Genomic DNA, 18,662 nt, shown 5'->3' on the forward strand with positions numbered 1-18,662 from the left:
GATGATGGTGGTTGAAATGGAAAACTGAATACAAAAATCCAGTAATATCTCAAACGAATTTACGTCTGCTGTGAATGCATGTTTCGTTCCATCAAATAAATAACCCAATTTTATGATAGACAATCTTGTGCCATACAGGGTCAAGTGATTGAGCAATGACAAATGTGATTTTATGTATTAGGTCATTGAATGTATCCAACAACATGGTACCAATGATCTGAAATTTCAGGAGTGCTCGCTGAAGGTTTATCAGTCCTGCGTATTGTCTTGTTCTTTTTCAATCCTGCATTTCAGTTACTAGAATTCATTCTAATAATTCGGCCACTTTAAAAAAAAAATATTTTTCCATGGTCGAAATGCAAGAAGAATACAAAACTACTGTGATTTCATAGCGATACCTGTAGGGCCATTGTCAATTAGTTCGCCTGATAAACACAGCGTTATACATAGGACTGATATTGAATCACGGAGAGTAAAATCTTGTGATACTAATCTCTAGAACCAACTCAGATTGGTACATATGTCTTATGAACCCACATGTGTATATCTTTGACTATACTCATATTAAACTTTTTTTTTTTTACAGTGGTGCTGTGAACTGAATTGAACATGTGAACATGGAGTGTCAGGGACTTTATTGAAATGTTGTACACAAATTTCATAAAATCCTGAATATATCTAGAAGTCAAAATTAAATGGTTTACAGTATTTTATACCCATTAATAATAATTGAAATGCAATAATATCACTGCACTAAAAAGACTTCAAACAATTATTGTTACTTCTCCATTGAAGGTTATGAGCAGACCAACCTTTACTTGCTCTGAAAACATAGCTTTTACAATTTTTTTAAATTAACAGATGTTCTTTTATGTACAATGAATACATTTTAAATAATAAACCTTACTGTGTTAATAACAAATTGTATTTGACAACATAAGAATGATTCTGATGCCCAGTGGTGATGTTGAAACAAACCCAGGTCCTGGTAATATACTAAGACCTGATTAACAAAGAAGTCATGTACATCAAGGTTCACTCAGATTCATGAATGCAGTTTCTTGAGCAAGTATACATGTATGACAAATAGTTTTGTTGCACTTGTGTACTCTGAGATTCTGAACATGGGTCAGTGGAAGTTTTTAGTTGTCAGTTCAAAACTAGATTATGGGAAATCACTTGATGATGAGTTGTACCCCCCACAAAGAGTACATATTTATTCACCTGTTTGCAGATGTTCCCTGTACAACTTTATAATCAAATAACGGGGACTGTGACATTTCATGTCTTGTTAATAATATCCTGAAAGAAGACAAATACATTGGGAGAGGCTTATTGATGATATTTATCAAATGATCATGTGACTACTTTTGACCAATAATATATTATATCATATATACAGACTGGCTTTGTAGAATGTGAATCAGTGTTTTGTCCTGCATTGGTGTGTGCTGAAGAGTTTCAGATACAACCTATTGGTCAGTGTTGTCCTATATGTAATGCCATACCAGGATGTGTTGACTATCAGACTGGTATACTTTATCCATTCGGGCAGACTTGGACCTCACGTGATGATCCATGCTATAGTTGTACTTGTCAGGTAATTCAATTTTCAGATAACCTTTATTAGTTCCACGGTAGACATAGCCTGATTGCTTTGATATTTACAATTATACTGGAGAAATACACTTTAGTTTGAATACAAAAATTGCATGAATACCAGAAATAGCAAATAGAAATTTGTGACCATGTATTAGATTGCAAATTTAGAAGTCCTTTCAAAGTCAGTGGTCGTCAAACCACGTTCTGCTTGATATGGGACTCACAGCGACGTACACAACATGTGTAAACTACAATGTTTGTTTACTTGAAATTAAAACATATGCTATGCAATTACCATTGCCCTTCAGTAAATCTGATTTTTGATGATATTAGATTAGTCTATTTATTCACACTCATTTGCTGACCATACACTACAAATTCGTTCACTGGTCACATGTTTTTGTGACCTATGTATTTTGATTTATATATGCGCATGCATTCATTTGATGAGCACATTCAAAATGGTGAGATGGCGGCTATTTAACGTTCAAAATGCATCAAAATCAAGCGTTTTTACTTCTCTGCGAGGGGATCTCAGTCATGTATAAATTGATTTCACACATAAATATATACATTTGGCATTATGGGACATTGATCGTGTCATTTTGTTTATCGATGGCCACCTGGCAGCCATAGTGTTTCGATGACATTCAGACACATTTCAATCACATTCAAAGTTACTACATACATTTTGTTGCACATTTGCACAATATATTGTTTTGATGATTCAAATCGAAATGGTGGACTGGCAGCCATTTTAATGTTAAAATACATTTAATTTATAATCTGGCATTCGATAATTGGATCTCTGTAAACATAAACAGCTACCATTCTATATTGGTACATATATATTTAACATAGAAAATAATTATAGAGCTTTGATGCACATCATTTCATTTTTTAGATCCAACTCTAACTCGCTGACTGAAAGACATTTTGTATTAATGAATACAATTGCAGAGCCACGACTCTGACAACATCAGGTCACACCTTTGAACACGGCTGACTCATTTCAGTTTTTTTACTGTTCTCCAGATAACTAACGCTGCATGATTATATTCACAGGATGATGCAAGTATAGGCTGTAGTGTTATTGAGTGTGATAAGAAATGTGGTAACCCATTATCGTTACCAAACGAATGCTGTCCAGACTGTAATGGTAAGGAGTCAACACTTAAATTGATTGTAATAGATACAGTTATTATATGTGTGTAGTATTTACTTGCTTCTGTTGTGTCAATCTCTAGCTGCTACATGCAATACAGTTACTACAATTATCATTGTGACACAATATATATATTAACTTCATATTCAATATATGTTTTGTGTTCCTAACAGGGTGTACTTATGGTGGAATAACATACAGAGAAGGAAGTATATTTGCTTCGGTGCAAGACAGTTGTATTCAGTGCACTTGTGAGAATGGAAATGTCACATGTCAGCCAATCACATGTAATGTACCATGTAGTCATCCGCATCTGCCACCCAGTGAATGTTGTCCTGTGTGTCAAGGTAGGTACAACAGTCATCTTCACTGCTCAGCTCTGCTGCCACCCAGTGAATGTTGTCCTGTGTGTCAAGGTAGGTACAACAGTCATCTTCCCTGCTCTGCTATGCTGCCACACAGTGGATGTTGTCCTGTGTGTCAAGGTAGGTACAACAGTCATCTTCACTGCTCTGCTGCCACCTAGTGAATGTTGTCCTGTGTGTCAAGGTAGGTATAACAGTCATCTTCACTGCTCAGCTCTGCTGCCACCCAGTGAATGTTGTCATGTGTGTCAAGGTAGGTACAACAGTCATCTTCCCTGCTCTGCTCTGCTATGCTGCCACCCAGTGAATGTTGTCCTGTGTGTCAAGGTAGGTAGAACAGTCATCTTCACTGCTCAGCTCTGCTGCCACCCAGTGAATGTTGTCATGTATGTCAAGGTAGGTACAACAGTCATCTTCCCTGCTCTGCTCTGCTATGCTGCCACCCAGTGGATGTTATTCTGTGTATCAAGGTAGGTACAACAGTCATCTTCACTGCTCAGCTCTGCTGCCACCCAGTGAATGTTGTCCTGTGTGTCAAGGTAGGTACAACAGTCATCTTCACTGCTCTGCTGCCACCCAGTGAATGTTGTCCTGTGTGTCAAGGTAGGTACAACAGTCATCTTCACTGCTCTGCTCTGCTGCCACCCAGTGAATGTTGTCCTGTGTGTCAAGGTAGGTACAATAGTCATCTTCACTGCTATGCTGCCACCCAGTGAATGTTGTCCTGTGTGTCAAGGTAGGTACAACAGTCATCTTCACTGCTCTGCTGCCATCCAGTGAATGTTGTCCTGTGTGTCAAGGTAGGTACAACAGTCATCTTCACTGCTCTGCTCTGCTGCCACCCAGTGAATGTTGTCCTGTGCGTCAAGGTAGGTACAACAGTCATCTTCACTGCTCTGCTGCCATCCAGTGAATGTTGTCCTGTGTGTCAAGGTAGGTACAACAGTCATCTTCACTGCTCAGCTCTGCTGCCACCCAGTGAATGTTGTCCTGTGTGTCAAGGTAGGTATAACAGTCATCTTCACTGCTCAGCTCTGCTGCCACCCAGTGAATGTTGTCATGTATGTCAAGGTAGGTACAACAGTCATCTTCCCTGCTCTGCTCTGCTATGCTGCCACCCAGTGGATGTTGTTCTGTGTATCAAGGTAGGTACAACAGTCATCTTCACTGCTCAGCTCTGCTGCCACCCAGTGAATGTTGTCCTGTGTGTCAAGGTAGGTACAACAGTCATCTTCCCTGCTCTGCTATGCTGCCACACAGTGGATGTTGTCCTGTGTGTCAAGGTAGGTACAACAGTCATCTTCACTGCTCTGCTGCCACCCAGTGAATGTTGTCCTGTGTGTCAAGGTAGGTATCACAGTCATCTTCACTGCTCAGCTCTGCTGCCACCCAGTGAATGTTGTCATGTGTGTCAAGGTAGGTACAACAGTCATCTTCCCTGCTCTGCTCTGCTATGCTGCCACCCAGTGAATGTTGTCCTGTGTGTCAAGGTAGGTAGAACAGTCATCTTCACTGCTCAGCTCTGCTGCCACCCAGTGAATGTTGTCATGTATGTCAAGGTAGGTACAACAGTCATCTTCCCTGCTCTGCTCTGCTATGCTGCCACCCAGTGTATGTTGTTCTGTGTATCAAGGTAGGTACAACAGTCATCTTCACTGCTCAGCTCTGCTGCCACCCAGTGAATGTTGTCCTGTGTGTCAAGGTAGGTACAACAGTCATCTTCACTGCTCAGCTCTGCTGCCACCCAGTGAATGTTGTCCTGTGTGTCAAGGGAGGTACAACAGTCATCTTCACTGCTCTGCTGCCACCCAGTGAATGTTGTCCTGTGTGTCAAGGTAGGTACAACAGTCATCTTCACTGCTCTGCTCTGCTGCCACCCAGTGATTGTTGTCCTGTGTGTCAAGGTAGGTACAACAGTCATCTTCACTGCTCTGCTGCCACCCAGTGAATGTTGTCCTGTGTGTCAAGGTAGGTACAACAGTCATCTTCACTGCTCAGCTCTGCTGCCACCCAGTGAATGTTGTCCTGTGTGTCAAGGTAGGTACAACAGTCATCTTCACTGCTCTGCTGCCACCCAGTGAATGTTGTCCTGTGTGTCAAGGTAGGTACAACAGTCATCTTCACTGCTCTGCTCTGCTGCCACCCAGTGAATGTTGTCCTGTGTGTCAAGGTAGGTACAATAGTCATCTTCACTGCTATGCTGCCACCCAGTGAATGTTGTCCTGTGTGTCAAGGTAGGTACAACAGTCATCTTCACTGCTCTGCTGCCACCCAGTGAATGTTGTCCTGTGTGCCAAGGTAGGTACAACAGTCTTCTTCACTGCTCTGCTCTGCTGCCACCCAGTGAATGTTGTCCTGTGTGTCAAGGTAGGTACAATAGTCATCTTCACTGCTATGCTGCCACCCAGTGAATGTTGTCCTGTGTGTCAAGGTAGGTACAACAGTCATCTTCACTGCTCTGCTGCCATCCAGTGAATGTTGTCCTGTGTGTCAAGGTAGGTACAACAGTCATCTTCACTGCTCTGCTCTGCTGCCATCCAGTGAATGTTGTCCTGTGTGTCAAGGTAGGTACAACAGTCATCTTCACTGCTCTGCTCTGCTCTGCTGCCACCCAGTGAATGTTGTCCTGTGTGTCAAGGTAGGTACAACAGTCATCTTCACTGCTCTGCTCTGCTGCCACCCAGTGAATGTTGTCCTGTGTGTCAAGGTAGGTGCAACAGTCATCTTCACTGCTCTGCTGCCACCCAGTGAATGTTGTCCTGTGTGTCAAGGTAGGTACAACAGTCATCTTCACTGCTCTGCTCTGCTGCCACCCAGTGAATGTTGTCCTGTGTGTCAAGGTAGGTACAATAGTCATCTTCACTGCTATGCTGCCACCCAGTGAATGTTGTCCTGTGTGTCAAGGTAGGTACAACAGTCATCTTCACTGCTCTGCTGCCATCCAGTGAATGTTGTCCTGTGTGTCAAGGTAGGTACAATAGTCATCTTCACTGCTATGCTGCCACCCAGTGAATGTTGTCCTGTGTGTCAAGGTAGGTACAACAGTCATCTTCCCTGCTCTGCTCTGCTGCCACCCAGTGAATGTTGTCCTGTGTGTCAAGGTAGGTACAACAGTCATCTTCACTGCTCAGCTCTGCTGCCACCCAGTGAATGTTGTCCTGTGTGTCAAGGTAGGTACAACAGTCATCTTCCCTGCTCTGCTATGCTGCCACACTGTGGATGTTGTCCTGTGTGTCAAGGTAGGTACAACAGTCATCTTCACTGCTCTGCTGCCACCCAGTGAATGTTGTCCTGTGTGTCAAGGTAGGTATAACAGTCATCTTCACTGCTCAGCTCTGCTGCCACCCAGTGAATGTTGTCATGTGTGTCAAGGTAGGTACAACAGTCATCTTCCCTGCTCTGCTCTGCTATGCTGCCACCCAGTGAATGTTGTCCTGTGTGTCAAGGTAGGTAGAACAGTCATCTTCACTGCTCAGCTCTGCTGCCACCCAGTGAATGTTGTCATGTATGTCAAGGTAGGTACAACAGTCATCTTCCCTGCTCTGCTCTGCTATGCTGTCACCCAGTGGATGTTGTTCTGTGTATCAAGGTAGGTACAACAGTCATCTTCACTGCTCAGCTCTGCTGCCACCCAGTGAATGTTGTCCTGTGTGTCAAGGTAGGTACAACAGTCATCTTCACTGCTCAGCTCTGCTGCCACCCAGTGAATGTTGTCCTGTGTGTCAAGGTAGGTACAACAGTCATCTTCACTGCTCAGCTCTGCTGCCACCCAGTGAATGTTGTCCTGTGTGTCAAGGTAGGTACAACAGTCATCTTCACTGCTCTGCTGCCACCCAGTGAATGTTGTCCTGTGTGTCAAGGTAGGTACAACAGTCATCTTCACTGCTCTGCTCTGCTGCCACCCAGTGAATGTTGTCCTGTGTGTCAAGGTAGGTACAATAGTAATCTTCACTGCTATGCTGCCACCCAGTGAATGTTGTCCTGTGTGTCAAGGTAGGTACAACAGTCATCTTCACTGCTCTGCTGCCATCCAGTGAATGTTGTCCTGTGTGTCAAGGTAGGTACAACAGTCATCTTCACTGCTCTGCTCTGCTGCCACCCAGTGAATGTTGTCCTGTGCGTCAAGGTAGGTACAACAGTCATCTTCACTGCTCTGCTGCCATCCAGTGAATGTTGTCCTGTGTGTCAAGGTAGGTACAACAGTCATCTTCACTGCTCTGCTCTGCTGCCACCCAGTGAATGTTGTCCTGTGTGTCAATGTAGGTACAACAGTCATCTTCACTGCTCTGCTCTGCTGCCACCCAGTGAATGTTGTCCTGTGTGTCAAGGTAGGTACAACAGTCATCTTCACTGCTCTGCTGCCATCCAGTGAATGTTGTCCTGTGTGTCAAGGTAGGTACAACAGTCATCTTCACTGCTCAGCTCTGCTGCCACCCAGTGAATGTTGTCCTGTGTGTCAAGGTAGGTACAACAGTCATCTTCCCTGCTCTGCTATGCTGCCACACAGTGGATGTTGTCCTGTGTGTCAAGGTAGGTACAACAGTCATCTTCACTGCTCTGCTGCCACCCAGTAAATGTTGTCCTGTGTGTCAAGGTAGGTATCACAGTCATCTTCACTGCTCAGCTCTGCTGCCACCCAGTGAATGTTGTCATGTGTGTCAAGGTAGGTACAACAGTCATCTTCCCTGCTCTGCTCTGCTATGCTGCCACCCAGTGAATGTTGTCCTGTATGTCAAGGTAGGTAGAACAGTCATCTTCACTGCTCAGCTCTGCTGCCACCCAGTGAATGTTGTCATGTATGTCAAGGTAGGTACAACAGTCATCTTCCCTGCTCTGCTCTGCTATGCTGCCACCCAGTGGATGTTGTTCTGTGTATCAAGGTAGGTACAACAGTCATCTTCACTGCTCAGCTCTGCTGCCACCCAGTGAATGTTGTCCTGTGTGTCAAGGTAGGTACAACAGTCATCTTCACTGCTCAGCTCTGCTGCCACCCAGTGAATGTTGTCCTGTGTGTCAAGGTAGGTACAACAGTCATCTTCACTGCTCTGCTGCCACCCAGTGAATGTTGTCCTGTGTATCAAGGTAGGTACAACAGTCATCTTCACTGCTCTGCTCTGCTGCCACCCAGTGAATGTTATCCTGTGTGTCAAGGTAGGTACAGTAGTCATCTTCACTGCTATGCTGCCACCCAGTGAATGTTGTCCTGTGTGTCAAGGTAGGTACAACAGTCATCTTCACTGCTCTGCTGCCATCCAGTGAATGTTGTCCTGTGTGTCAAGGTAGGTACAACAGTCATCTTCACTGCTCTGCTCTGCTGCCACCCAGTGAATGTTGTCCTGTGTGTCAAGGTAGGTACAACAGTCATCTTCACTGCTCTGCTGCTATCCAGTGAATGTTGTCCTGTGTGTCAAGGTAGGTACAACAGTCATCTTCACTGCTCTGCTCTGCTGCCACCCAGTGAATGTTGTCCTGTGTGTCAAGGTAGGTACAACAGTCATCTTCACTGCTCTGCTCTGCTGCCACCCAGTGAATGTTGTCCTGTGTGTCAAGGTAGGTACAACAGTCATCTTCACTGCTCTGCTGCCATCCAGTGAATGTTGTCCTGTGTGTCAAGGTAGGTACAACAGTCATCTTCACTGCTCAGCTCTGCTGCCACCCAGTGAATGTTGTCCTGTATGTCAAGGTAGGTACAACAGTCATCTTCACTGCTCTGCTGCCACCCAGTGAATGTTGTCCTGTGTGTCAAGGTAGGTACAACAGTCATCTTCACTGCTCTGCTCTGCTGCCACCCAGTGAATGTTGTCCTGTGTGTCAAGGTAGGTACAACAGTCATCTTCACTGCTCTGCTCTGCTGCCACCCAGTGAATGTTGTCCTGTGTGTCAAGGTAGGTACAATAGTCATCTTCACTGCTATGCTGCCACCCAGTGAATGTTGTCATGTGTGTCAAGGTAGGTACAATAGTCATCTTCACTGCTATGCTGCCACCCAGTGAATGTTGTCCTGTGTGTCAAGGTAGGTACAACAGTCATCTTCACTGCTCTGCTGCCACCCAGTGAATGTTGTCCTGTGTGTCAAGGTAGGTACAACAGTCATCTTCACTGCTCTGCTGCCATCCAGTGAATGTTGTCCTGTGTGTCAAGGTAGGTACAACAGTCATCTTCACTGCTCTGCTCTGCTGCCACCCAGTGAATGTTGTCCTGTGTGTCAAGGTAGGTACAACAGTCATCTTCACTGCTCTGCTGCCATCCAGTGAATGTTGTCCTGTGTGTCAAGGTAGGTACAACAGTCATCTTCACTGCTCTGCTCTGCTGCCACCCAGTGAATGTTGTCCTGTGTGTCAAGGTAGGTACAACAGTCATCTTCACTGCTCTGCTCTGCTGCCACCCAGTGAATGTTGTCCTATGTGTCAAGGTAGGTACAACAGTCATCTTCACTGCTCTGCTGCCATCCAGTGAATGTTGTCCTGTGTGTCAAGGTAGGTACAACAGTCATCTTCACTGCTCAGCTCTGCTGCCACCCAGTGAATGTTGTCCTGTATGTCAAGGTAGGTACAACAGTCATCTTCACTGCTCTGCTGCCACCCAGTGAATGTTGTCCTGTGTGTCAAGGTAGGTACAACAGTCATCTTCACTGCTCTGCTCTGCTGCCACCCAGTGAATGTTGTCCTGTGTGTCAAGGTAGGTACAACAGTCATCTTCACTGCTCTGCTCTGCTGCCACCCAGTGAATGTTGTCCTGTGTGTCAAGGTAGGTACAATAGTAATCTTCACTGCTATGCTGCCACCCAGTGAATGTTGTCCTGTGTGTCAAGGTAGGTACAACAGTCATCTTCACTGCTCTGCTGCCATCCAGTGAATGTTGTCCTGTGTGTCAAGGTAGGTACAACAGTCATCTTCACTGCTCTGCTCTGCTGCCACCCAGTGAATGTTGTCCTGTGCGTCAAGGTAGGTACAACAGTCATCTTCACTGCTCTGCTGCCATCCAGTGAATGTTGTCCTGTGTGTCAAGGTAGGTACAACAGTCATCTTCACTGCTCTGCTCTGCTGCCACCCAGTGAATGTTGTCCTGTGTGTCAATGTAGGTACAACAGTCATCTTCACTGCTCTGCTCTGCTGCCTCCCAGTGAATGTTGTCCTGTGTGTCAAGGTAGGTACAACAGTCATCTTCACTGCTCTGCTGCCATCCAGTGAATGTTGTCCTGTGTGTCAAGGTAGGTACAACAGTCATCTTCACTGCTCAGCTCTGCTGCCACCCAGTGAATGTTGTCCTGTGTGTCAAGGTAGGTACAACAGTCATCTTCACTGCTCTGCTGCCACCCAGTAAATGTTGTCCTGTGTGTCAAGGTAGGTATCACAGTCATCTTCACTGCTCAGCTCTGCTATGCTGCCACCCAGTGAATGTTGTCATGTGTGTCAAGGTAGGTAGAACAGTCATCTTCACTGCTCAGCTCTGCTGCCACCCAGTGAATGTTGTCATGTATGTCAAGGTAGGTACAACAGTCATCTTCCCTGCTCTGCTCTGCTATGCTGCCACCCAGTGGATGTTGTTCTGTGTATCAAGGTAGGTACAACAGTCATCTTCACTGCTCAGCTCTGCTGCCACCCAGTGAATGTTGTCCTGTGTGTCAAGGTAGGTACAACAGTCATCTTCACTGCTCAGCTCTGCTGCCACCCAGTGAATGTTGTCCTGTGTGTCAAGGTAGGTACAACAGTCATCTTCACTGCTCTGCTGCCACCCAGTGAATGTTGTCCTGTGTGTCAAGGTAGGTACAACAGTCATCTTCACTGCTCTGCTCTGCTGCCACCCAGTGAATGTTATCCTGTGTGTCAAGGTAGGTACAATAGTCATCTTCACTGCTATGCTGCCACCCAGTGAATGTTGTCCTGTGTGTCAAGGTAGGTACAACAGTCATCTTCACTGCTATGCTGCCATCCAGTGAATGTTGTCCTGTGTGTCAAGGTAGGTACAACAGTCATCTTCACTGCTCTGCTGCCATCCAGTGAATGTTGTCCTGTGTGTCAAGGTAGGTACAACAGTCATCTTCACTGCTCTGCTCTGCTGCCACCCAGTGAATGTTGTCCTGTGTGTCAAGGTAGGTACAACAGTCATCTTCACTGCTCTGCTGCCATCCAGTGAATGTTGTCCTGTGTGTCAAGGTAGGTACAACAGTCATCTTCACTGCTCTGCTCTGCTGCCACCCAGTGAATGTTGTCCTGTGTGTCAAGGTAGGTACAACAGTCATCTTCACTGCTCTGCTCTGCTGCCACCCAGTGAATGTTGTCCTGTGTGTCAAGGTAGGTACAACAGTCATCTTCACTGCTCTGCTGCCATCCAGTGAATGTTGTCCTGTGTGTCAAGGTAGGTACAACAGTCATCTTCACCTCTCAGCTCTGCTGCCACCCAGTGAATGTTGTCATGTATGTCAAGGTAGGTACAACAGTCATCTTCCCTGCTCTGCTCTGCTATGCTGCCACCCAGTGGATGTTGTTCTGTGTATCAAGGTAGGTACAACAGTCATCTTCACTGCTCAGCTCTGCTGCCACCCAGTGAATGTTGTCCTGTGTGTCAAGGTAGGTACAACAGTCATCTTCACTGCTCAGCTCTGCTGCCACCCAGTGAATGTTGTCCTGTGTGTCAAGGTAGGTACAACAGTCATCTTCCCTGCTCTGCTATGCTGCCACACAGTGGATGTTGTCCTGTGTGTCAAGGTAGGTACAACAGTCATCTTCACTGCTCTGCTGCCACCCAGTGAATGTTGTCCTGTGTGTCAAGGTAGGTACAACAGTCATCTTCACTGCTCAGCTCTGCTGCCACCCAGTGAATGTTGTCCTGTGTGTCAAGGTAGGTACAACAGTCATCTTCCCTGCTCTGCTATGCTGCCACACTGTGGATGTTGTCCTGTGTGTCAAGGTAGGTACAACAGTCATCTTCACTGCTCTGCTGCCACCCAGTGTATGTTGTCCTGTGTGTCAAGGTAGGTATAACAGTCATCTTCACTGCTCAGCTCTGCTGCCACCCAGTGAATGTTGTCATGTGTGTCAAGGTAGGTACAACAGTCATCTTCCCTGCTCTGCTCTGCTATGCTGCCACCCAGTGAATGTTGTCGTGTGTGTCAAGGTAGGTAGAACAGTCATCTTCACTGCTCAGCTCTGCTGCCACCCAGTGAATGTTGTCATGTATGTCAAGGTAGGTACAACAGTCATCTTCCCTGCTCTGCTCTGCTATGCTGTCACCCAGTGGATGTTGTTCTGTGTATCAAGGTAGGTACAACAGTCATCTTCACTGCTCAGCTCTGCTGCCACCCAGTGAATGTTGTCCTGTGTGTCAAGGTAGGTACAACAGTCATCTTCACTGCTCTGCTCTGCTGCCACCCAGTGAATGTTGTCCTGTGTGTCAAGGTAGGTACAATAGTAATCTTCACTGCTATGCTGCCACCCAGTGAATGTTGTCCTGTGTGTCAAGGTAGGTACAACAGTCATCTTCACTGCTCTGCTGCCATCCAGTGAATGTTGTCCTGTGTGTCAAGGTAGGTACAACAGTCATCTTCACTGCTCTGCTCTGCTGCCACCCAGTGAATGTTGTCCTGTGCGTCAAGGTAGGTACAACAGTCATCTTCACTGCTCTGCTGCCATCCAGTGAATGTTGTCCTGTGTGTCAAGGTAGGTACAACAGTCATCTTCACTGCTCTGCTCTGCTGCCACCCAGTGAATGTTGTCCTGTGTGTCAATGTAGGTACAACAGTCATCTTCACTGCTCTGCTCTGCTGCCTCCCAGTGAATGTTGTCCTGTGTGTCAAGGTAGGTACAACAGTCATCTTCACTGCTCTGCTGCCATCCAGTGAATGTTGTCCTGTGTGTCAAGGTAGGTACAACAGTCATCTTCACTGCTCAGCTCTGCTGCCACCCAGTGAATGTTGTCCTGTGTGTCAAGGTAGGTACAACAGTCATCTTCACTGCTCTGCTGCCACCCAGTAAATGTTGTCCTGTGTGTCAAGGTAGGTATCACAGTCATCTTCACTGCTCAGCTCTGCTATGCTGCCACCCAGTGAATGTTGTCATGTGTGTCAAGGTAGGTAGAACAGTCATCTTCACTGCTCAGCTCTGCTGCCACCCAGTGAATGTTGTCATGTATGTCAAGGTAGGTACAACAGTCATCTTCCCTGCTCTGCTCTGCTATGCTGCCACCCAGTGGATGTTGTTCTGTGTATCAAGGTAGGTACAACAGTCATCTTCACTGCTCAGCTCTGCTGCCACCCAGTGAATGTTGTCCTGTGTGTCAAGGTAGGTACAACAGTCATCTTCACTGCTCAGCTCTGCTGCCACCCAGTGAATGTTGTCCTGTGTGTCAAGGTAGGTACAACAGTCATCTTCACTGCTCTGCTGCCACCCAGTGAATGTTGTCCTGTGTGTCAAGGTAGGTACAACAGTCATCTTCACTGCTCTGCTCTGCTGCCACCCAGTGAATGTTATCCTGTGTGTCAAGGTAGGTACAATAGTCATCTTCACTGCTATGCTGCCACCCAGTGAATGTTGTCCTGTGTGTCAAGGTAGGTACAACAGTCATCTTCACTGCTATGCTGCCATCCAGTGAATGTTGTCCTGTGTGTCAAGGTAGGTACAACAGTCATCTTCACTGCTCTGCTGCCATCCAGTGAATGTTGTCCTGTGTGTCAAGGTAGGTACAACAGTCATCTTCACTGCTCTGCTCTGCTGCCACCCAGTGAATGTTGTCCTGTGTGTCAAGGTAGGTACAACAGTCATCTTCACTGCTCTGCTGCCATCCAGTGAATGTTGTCCTGTGTGTCAAGGTAGGTACAACAGTCATCTTCACTGCTCTGCTCTGCTGCCACCCAGTGAATGTTGTCCTGTGTGTCAAGGTAGGTACAACAGTCATCTTCACTGCTCTGCTCTGCTGCCACCCAGTGAATGTTGTCCTGTGTGTCAAGGTAGGTACAACAGTCATCTTCACTGCTCTGCTGCCATCCAGTGAATGTTGTCCTGTGTGTCAAGGTAGGTACAACAGTCATCTTCACCTCTCAGCTCTGCTGCCACCCAGTGAATGTTGTCATGTATGTCAAGGTAGGTACAACAGTCATCTTCCCTGCTCTGCTCTGCTATGCTGCCACCCAGTGGATGTTGTTCTGTGTATCAAGGTAGGTACAACAGTCATCTTCACTGCTCAGCTCTGCTGCCACCCAGTGAATGTTGTCCTGTGTGTCAAGGTAGGTACAACAGTCATCTTCACTGCTCAGCTCTGCTGCCACCCAGTGAATGTTGTCCTGTGTGTCAAGGTAGGTACAACAGTCATCTTCCCTGCTCTGCTATGCTGCCACACAGTGGATGTTGTCCTGTGTGTCAAGGTAGGTACAACAGTCATCTTCACTGCTCTGCTGCCACCCAGTGAATGTTGTCCTGTGTGTCAAGGTAGGTACAACAGTCATCTTCACTGCTCAGCTCTGCTGCCACCCAGTGAATGTTGTCCTGTGTGTCAAGGTAGGTACAACAGTCATCTTCCCTGCTCTGCTATGCTGCCACACTGTGGATGTTGTCCTGTGTGTCAAGGTAGGTACAACAGTCATCTTCACTGCTCTGCTGCCACCCAGTGTATGTTGTCCTGTGTGTCAAGGTAGGTATAACAGTCATCTTCACTGCTCAGCTCTGCTGCCACCCAGTGAATGTTGTCATGTGTGTCAAGGTAGGTACAACAGTCATCTTCCCTGCTCTGCTCTGCTATGCTGCCACCCAGTGAATGTTGTCGTGTGTGTCAAGGTAGGTAGAACAGTCATCTTCACTGCTCAGCTCTGCTGCCACCCAGTGAATGTTGTCATGTATGTCAAGGTAGGTACAACAGTCATCTTCCCTGCTCTGCTCTGCTATGCTGTCACCCAGTGGATGTTGTTCTGTGTATCAAGGTAGGTACAACAGTCATCTTCACTGCTCAGCTCTGCTGCCACCCAGTGAATGTTGTCCTGTGTGTCAAGGTAGGTACAACAGTCATCTTCACTGCTCAGCTCTGCTGCCACCCAGTGAATGTTGTCCTGTGTGTCAAGGTAGGTACAACAGTCATCTTCACTGCTCAGCTCTGCTGCCACCCAGTGAATGTTGTCCTGTGTGTCAAGGTAGGTACAACAGTCATCTTCACTGCTCTGCTGCCACCCAGTGAATGTTGTCCTGTGTGTCAAGGTAGGTACAACAGTCATCTTCATTGCTCTGCTCTGCTGCCACCCAGTGAATGTTGTCCTGTGTGTCAAGGTAGGTACAATAGTAATCTTCACTGCTATGCTGCCACCCAGTGAATGTTGTCCTGTGTGTCAAGGTAGGTACAACAGTCATCTTCACTGCTCTGCTGCCATCCAGTGAATGTTGTCCTGTGTGTCAAGGTAGGTACAACAGTCATCTTCACTGCTCTGCTCTGCTGCCACCCAGTGAATGTTGTCCTGTGCGTCAAGGTAGGTACAACAGTCATCTTCACTGCTCTGCTGCCATCCAGTGAATGTTGTCCTGTGTGTCAAGGTAGGTACAACAGTCATCTTCACTGCTCTGCTCTGCTGCCACCCAGTGAATGTTGTCCTGTGTGTCAATGTAGGTACAACAGTCATCTTCACTGCTCTGCTCTGCTGCCACCCAGTGAATGTTGTCCTGTGTGTCAAGGTAGGTACAACAGTCATCTTCACTGCTCTGCTGCCATCCAGTGAATGTTGTCCTGTGTGTCAAGGTAGGTACAACAGTCATCTTCACTGCTCTGCTCTGCTGCCACCCAGTGAATGTTGTCCTGTGTGTCAAGGTAGGTACAACAGTCATCTTCACTGCTCTGCTCTGCTGCCACCCAGTGGATGTTGTCCTGTGTGTCAAGGTAGGTACAACAGTCATCTTCACTGCTCTGCTGCCACCCAGTGAATGTTGTCCTGTGTGTCAAGGTAGGTACAACAGTCATCTTCACTGCTCAGCTCTGCTGCCACCCAGTGAATGTTGTCCTGTGTGTCAAGGTAGGTACAACAGTCATCTTCCCTGCTCTGCTATGCTGCCACACTGTGGATGTTGTCCTGTGTGTCAAGGTAGGTACAACAGTCATCTTCACTGCTCTGCTGCCACCCAGTGTATGTTGTCCTGTGTGTCAAGGTAGGTATAACAGTCATCTTCACTGCTCAGCTCTGCTGCCACCCAGTGAATGTTGTCATGTGTGTCAAGGTAGGTACAACAGTCATCTTCCCTGCTCTGCTCTGCTATGCTGCCACCCAGTGAATGTTGTCGTGTGTGTCAAGGTAGGTAGAACAGTCATCTTCACTGCTCAGCTCTGCTGCCACCCAGTGAATGTTGTCATGTATGTCAAGGTAGGTACAACAGTCATCTTCCCTGCTCTGCTCTGCTATGCTGTCACCCAGTGGATGTTGTTCTGTGTATCAAGGTAGGTACAACAGTCATCTTCACTGCTCAGCTCTGCTGCCACCCAGTGAATGTTGTCCTGTGTGTCAAGGTAGGTACAACAGTCATCTTCACTGCTCAGCTCTGCTGCCACCCAGTGAATGTTGTCCTGTGTGTCAAGGTAGGTACAACAGTCATCTTCACTGCTCAGCTCTGCTGCCACCCAGTGAATGTTGTCCTGTGTGTCAAGGTAGGTACAACAGTCATCTTCACTGCTCTGCTGCCACCCAGTGAATGTTGTCCTGTGTGTCAAGGTAGGTACAACAGTCATCTTCACTGCTCTGCTCTGCTGCCACCCAGTGAATGTTGTCCTGTGTGTCAAGGTAGGTACAATAGTAATCTTCACTGCTATGCTGCCACCCAGTGAATGTTGTCCTGTGTGTCAAGGTAGGTACAACAGTCATCTTCACTGCTCTGCTGCCATCCAGTGAATGTTGTCCTGTGTGTCAAGGTAGGTACAACAGTCATCTTCACTGCTCTGCTCTGCTGCCACCCAGTGAATGTTGTCCTGTGCGTCAAGGTAGGTACAACAGTCATCTTCACTGCTCTGCTGCCATCCAGTGAATGTTGTCCTGTGTGTCAAGGTAGGTACAACAGTCATCTTCACTGCTCTGCTCTGCTGCCACCCAGTGAATGTTGTCCTGTGTGTCAATGTAGGTACAACAGTCATCTTCACTGCTCTGCTCTGCTGCCACCCAGTGAATGTTGTCCTGTGTGTCAAGGTAGGTACAACAGTCATCTTCACTGCTCTGCTGCCATCCAGTGAATGTTGTCCTGTGTGTCAAGGTAGGTACAACAGTCATCTTCACTGCTCAGCTCTGCTGCCACCCAGTGAATGTTGTCCTGTGTGTCAAGGTAGGTACAACAGTCATCTTCCCTGCTCTGCTATGCTGCCACACAGTGGATGTTGTCCTGTGTGTCAAGGTAGGTACAACAGTCATCTTCACTGCTCTGCTGCCACCCAGTAAATGTTGTCCTGTGTGTCAAGGTAGGTATCACAGTCATCTTCACTGCTCAGCTCTGCTGCCACCCAGTGAATGTTGTCATGTCTGTCAAGGTAGGTACAACAGTCATCTTCCCTGCTCTGCTCTGCTATGCTGCCACCCAGTGAATGTTGTCCTGTATGTCAAGGTAGGTAGAACAGTCATCTTCACTGCTCAGCTCTGCTGCCACCCAGTGAATGTTGTCATGTATGTCAAGGTAGGTACAACAGTCATCTTCCCTGCTCTGCTCTGCTATGCTGCCACCCAGTGGATGTTGTTCTGTGTATCAAGGTAGGTACAACAGTCATCTTCACTGCTCAGCTCTGCTGCCACCCAGTGAATGTTGTCCTGTGTGTCAAGGTAGGTACAACAGTCATCTTCACTGCTCAGCTCTGCTGCCACCCAGTGAATGTTGTCCTGTGTGTCAAGGTAGGTACAACAGTCATCTTCACTGCTCTGCTGCCACCCAGTGAATGTTGTCCTGTGTGTCAAGGTAGGTACAACAGTCATCTTCACTGCTCTGCTCTGCTGCCACCCAGTGAATGTTATCCTGTGTGTCAAGGTAGGTACAATAGTCATCTTCACTGCTATGCTGCCACCCAGTGAATGTTGTCCTGTGTGTCAAGGTAGGTACAACAGTCATCTTCACTGCTCTGCTGCCATCCAGTGAATGTTGTCCTGTGTGTCAAGGTAGGTACAACAGTCATCTTCACTGCTCTGCTCTGCTGCCACCCAGTGAATGTTGTCCTGTGTGTCAAGGTAGGTACAACAGTCATCTTCACTGCTCTGCTGCTATCCAGTGAATGTTGTCCTGTGTGTCAAGGTAGGTACAACAGTCATCTTCACTGCTCTGCTCAGCTGCCACCCAGTGAATGTTGTCCTGTGTGTCAAGGTAGGTACAACAGTCATCTTCACTGCTCTGCTCTGCTGCCACCCAGTGAATGTTGTCCTGTGTGTCAAGGTAGGTACAACAGTCATCTTCACTGCTCTGCTGCCATCCAGTGAATGTTGTCCTGTGTGTCAAGGTAGGTACAACAGTCATCTTCACTGCTCAGCTCTGCTGCCACCCAGTGAATGTTGTCCTGTATGTCAAGGTAGGTACAACAGTCATCTTCACTGCTCTGCT

The 18,662-nt window shown here is 47.0% G+C and overlaps 1 protein-coding gene across 1 annotated transcript in view; it reads left to right on the forward strand.

Annotated features, from left to right (window-relative positions):
* Positions 1–18,662, forward strand: part of LOC100329037 (kielin130 protein) — a 138,295-nt gene that overhangs the window by 53,093 nt on the left and 66,540 nt on the right. Inside the window, exons 26-28 of the mRNA XM_085498999.1 lie at positions 1,403–1,600; positions 2,668–2,761; positions 2,941–3,114. Coding sequence (XP_085355125.1) covers positions 1,403–1,600; positions 2,668–2,761; positions 2,941–3,114 — 466 coding nt within the window. The remainder of the gene's footprint in view (positions 1–1,402; positions 1,601–2,667; positions 2,762–2,940; positions 3,115–18,662) is intronic.

Source organism: Saccoglossus kowalevskii, chromosome 5 (assembly GCF_978046115.1).
Source record: "Saccoglossus kowalevskii chromosome 5, keSacKowa6.1, whole genome shotgun sequence".
In the NCBI taxonomy this organism is placed as follows: domain Eukaryota; kingdom Metazoa; phylum Hemichordata; class Enteropneusta; family Harrimaniidae; genus Saccoglossus; species Saccoglossus kowalevskii.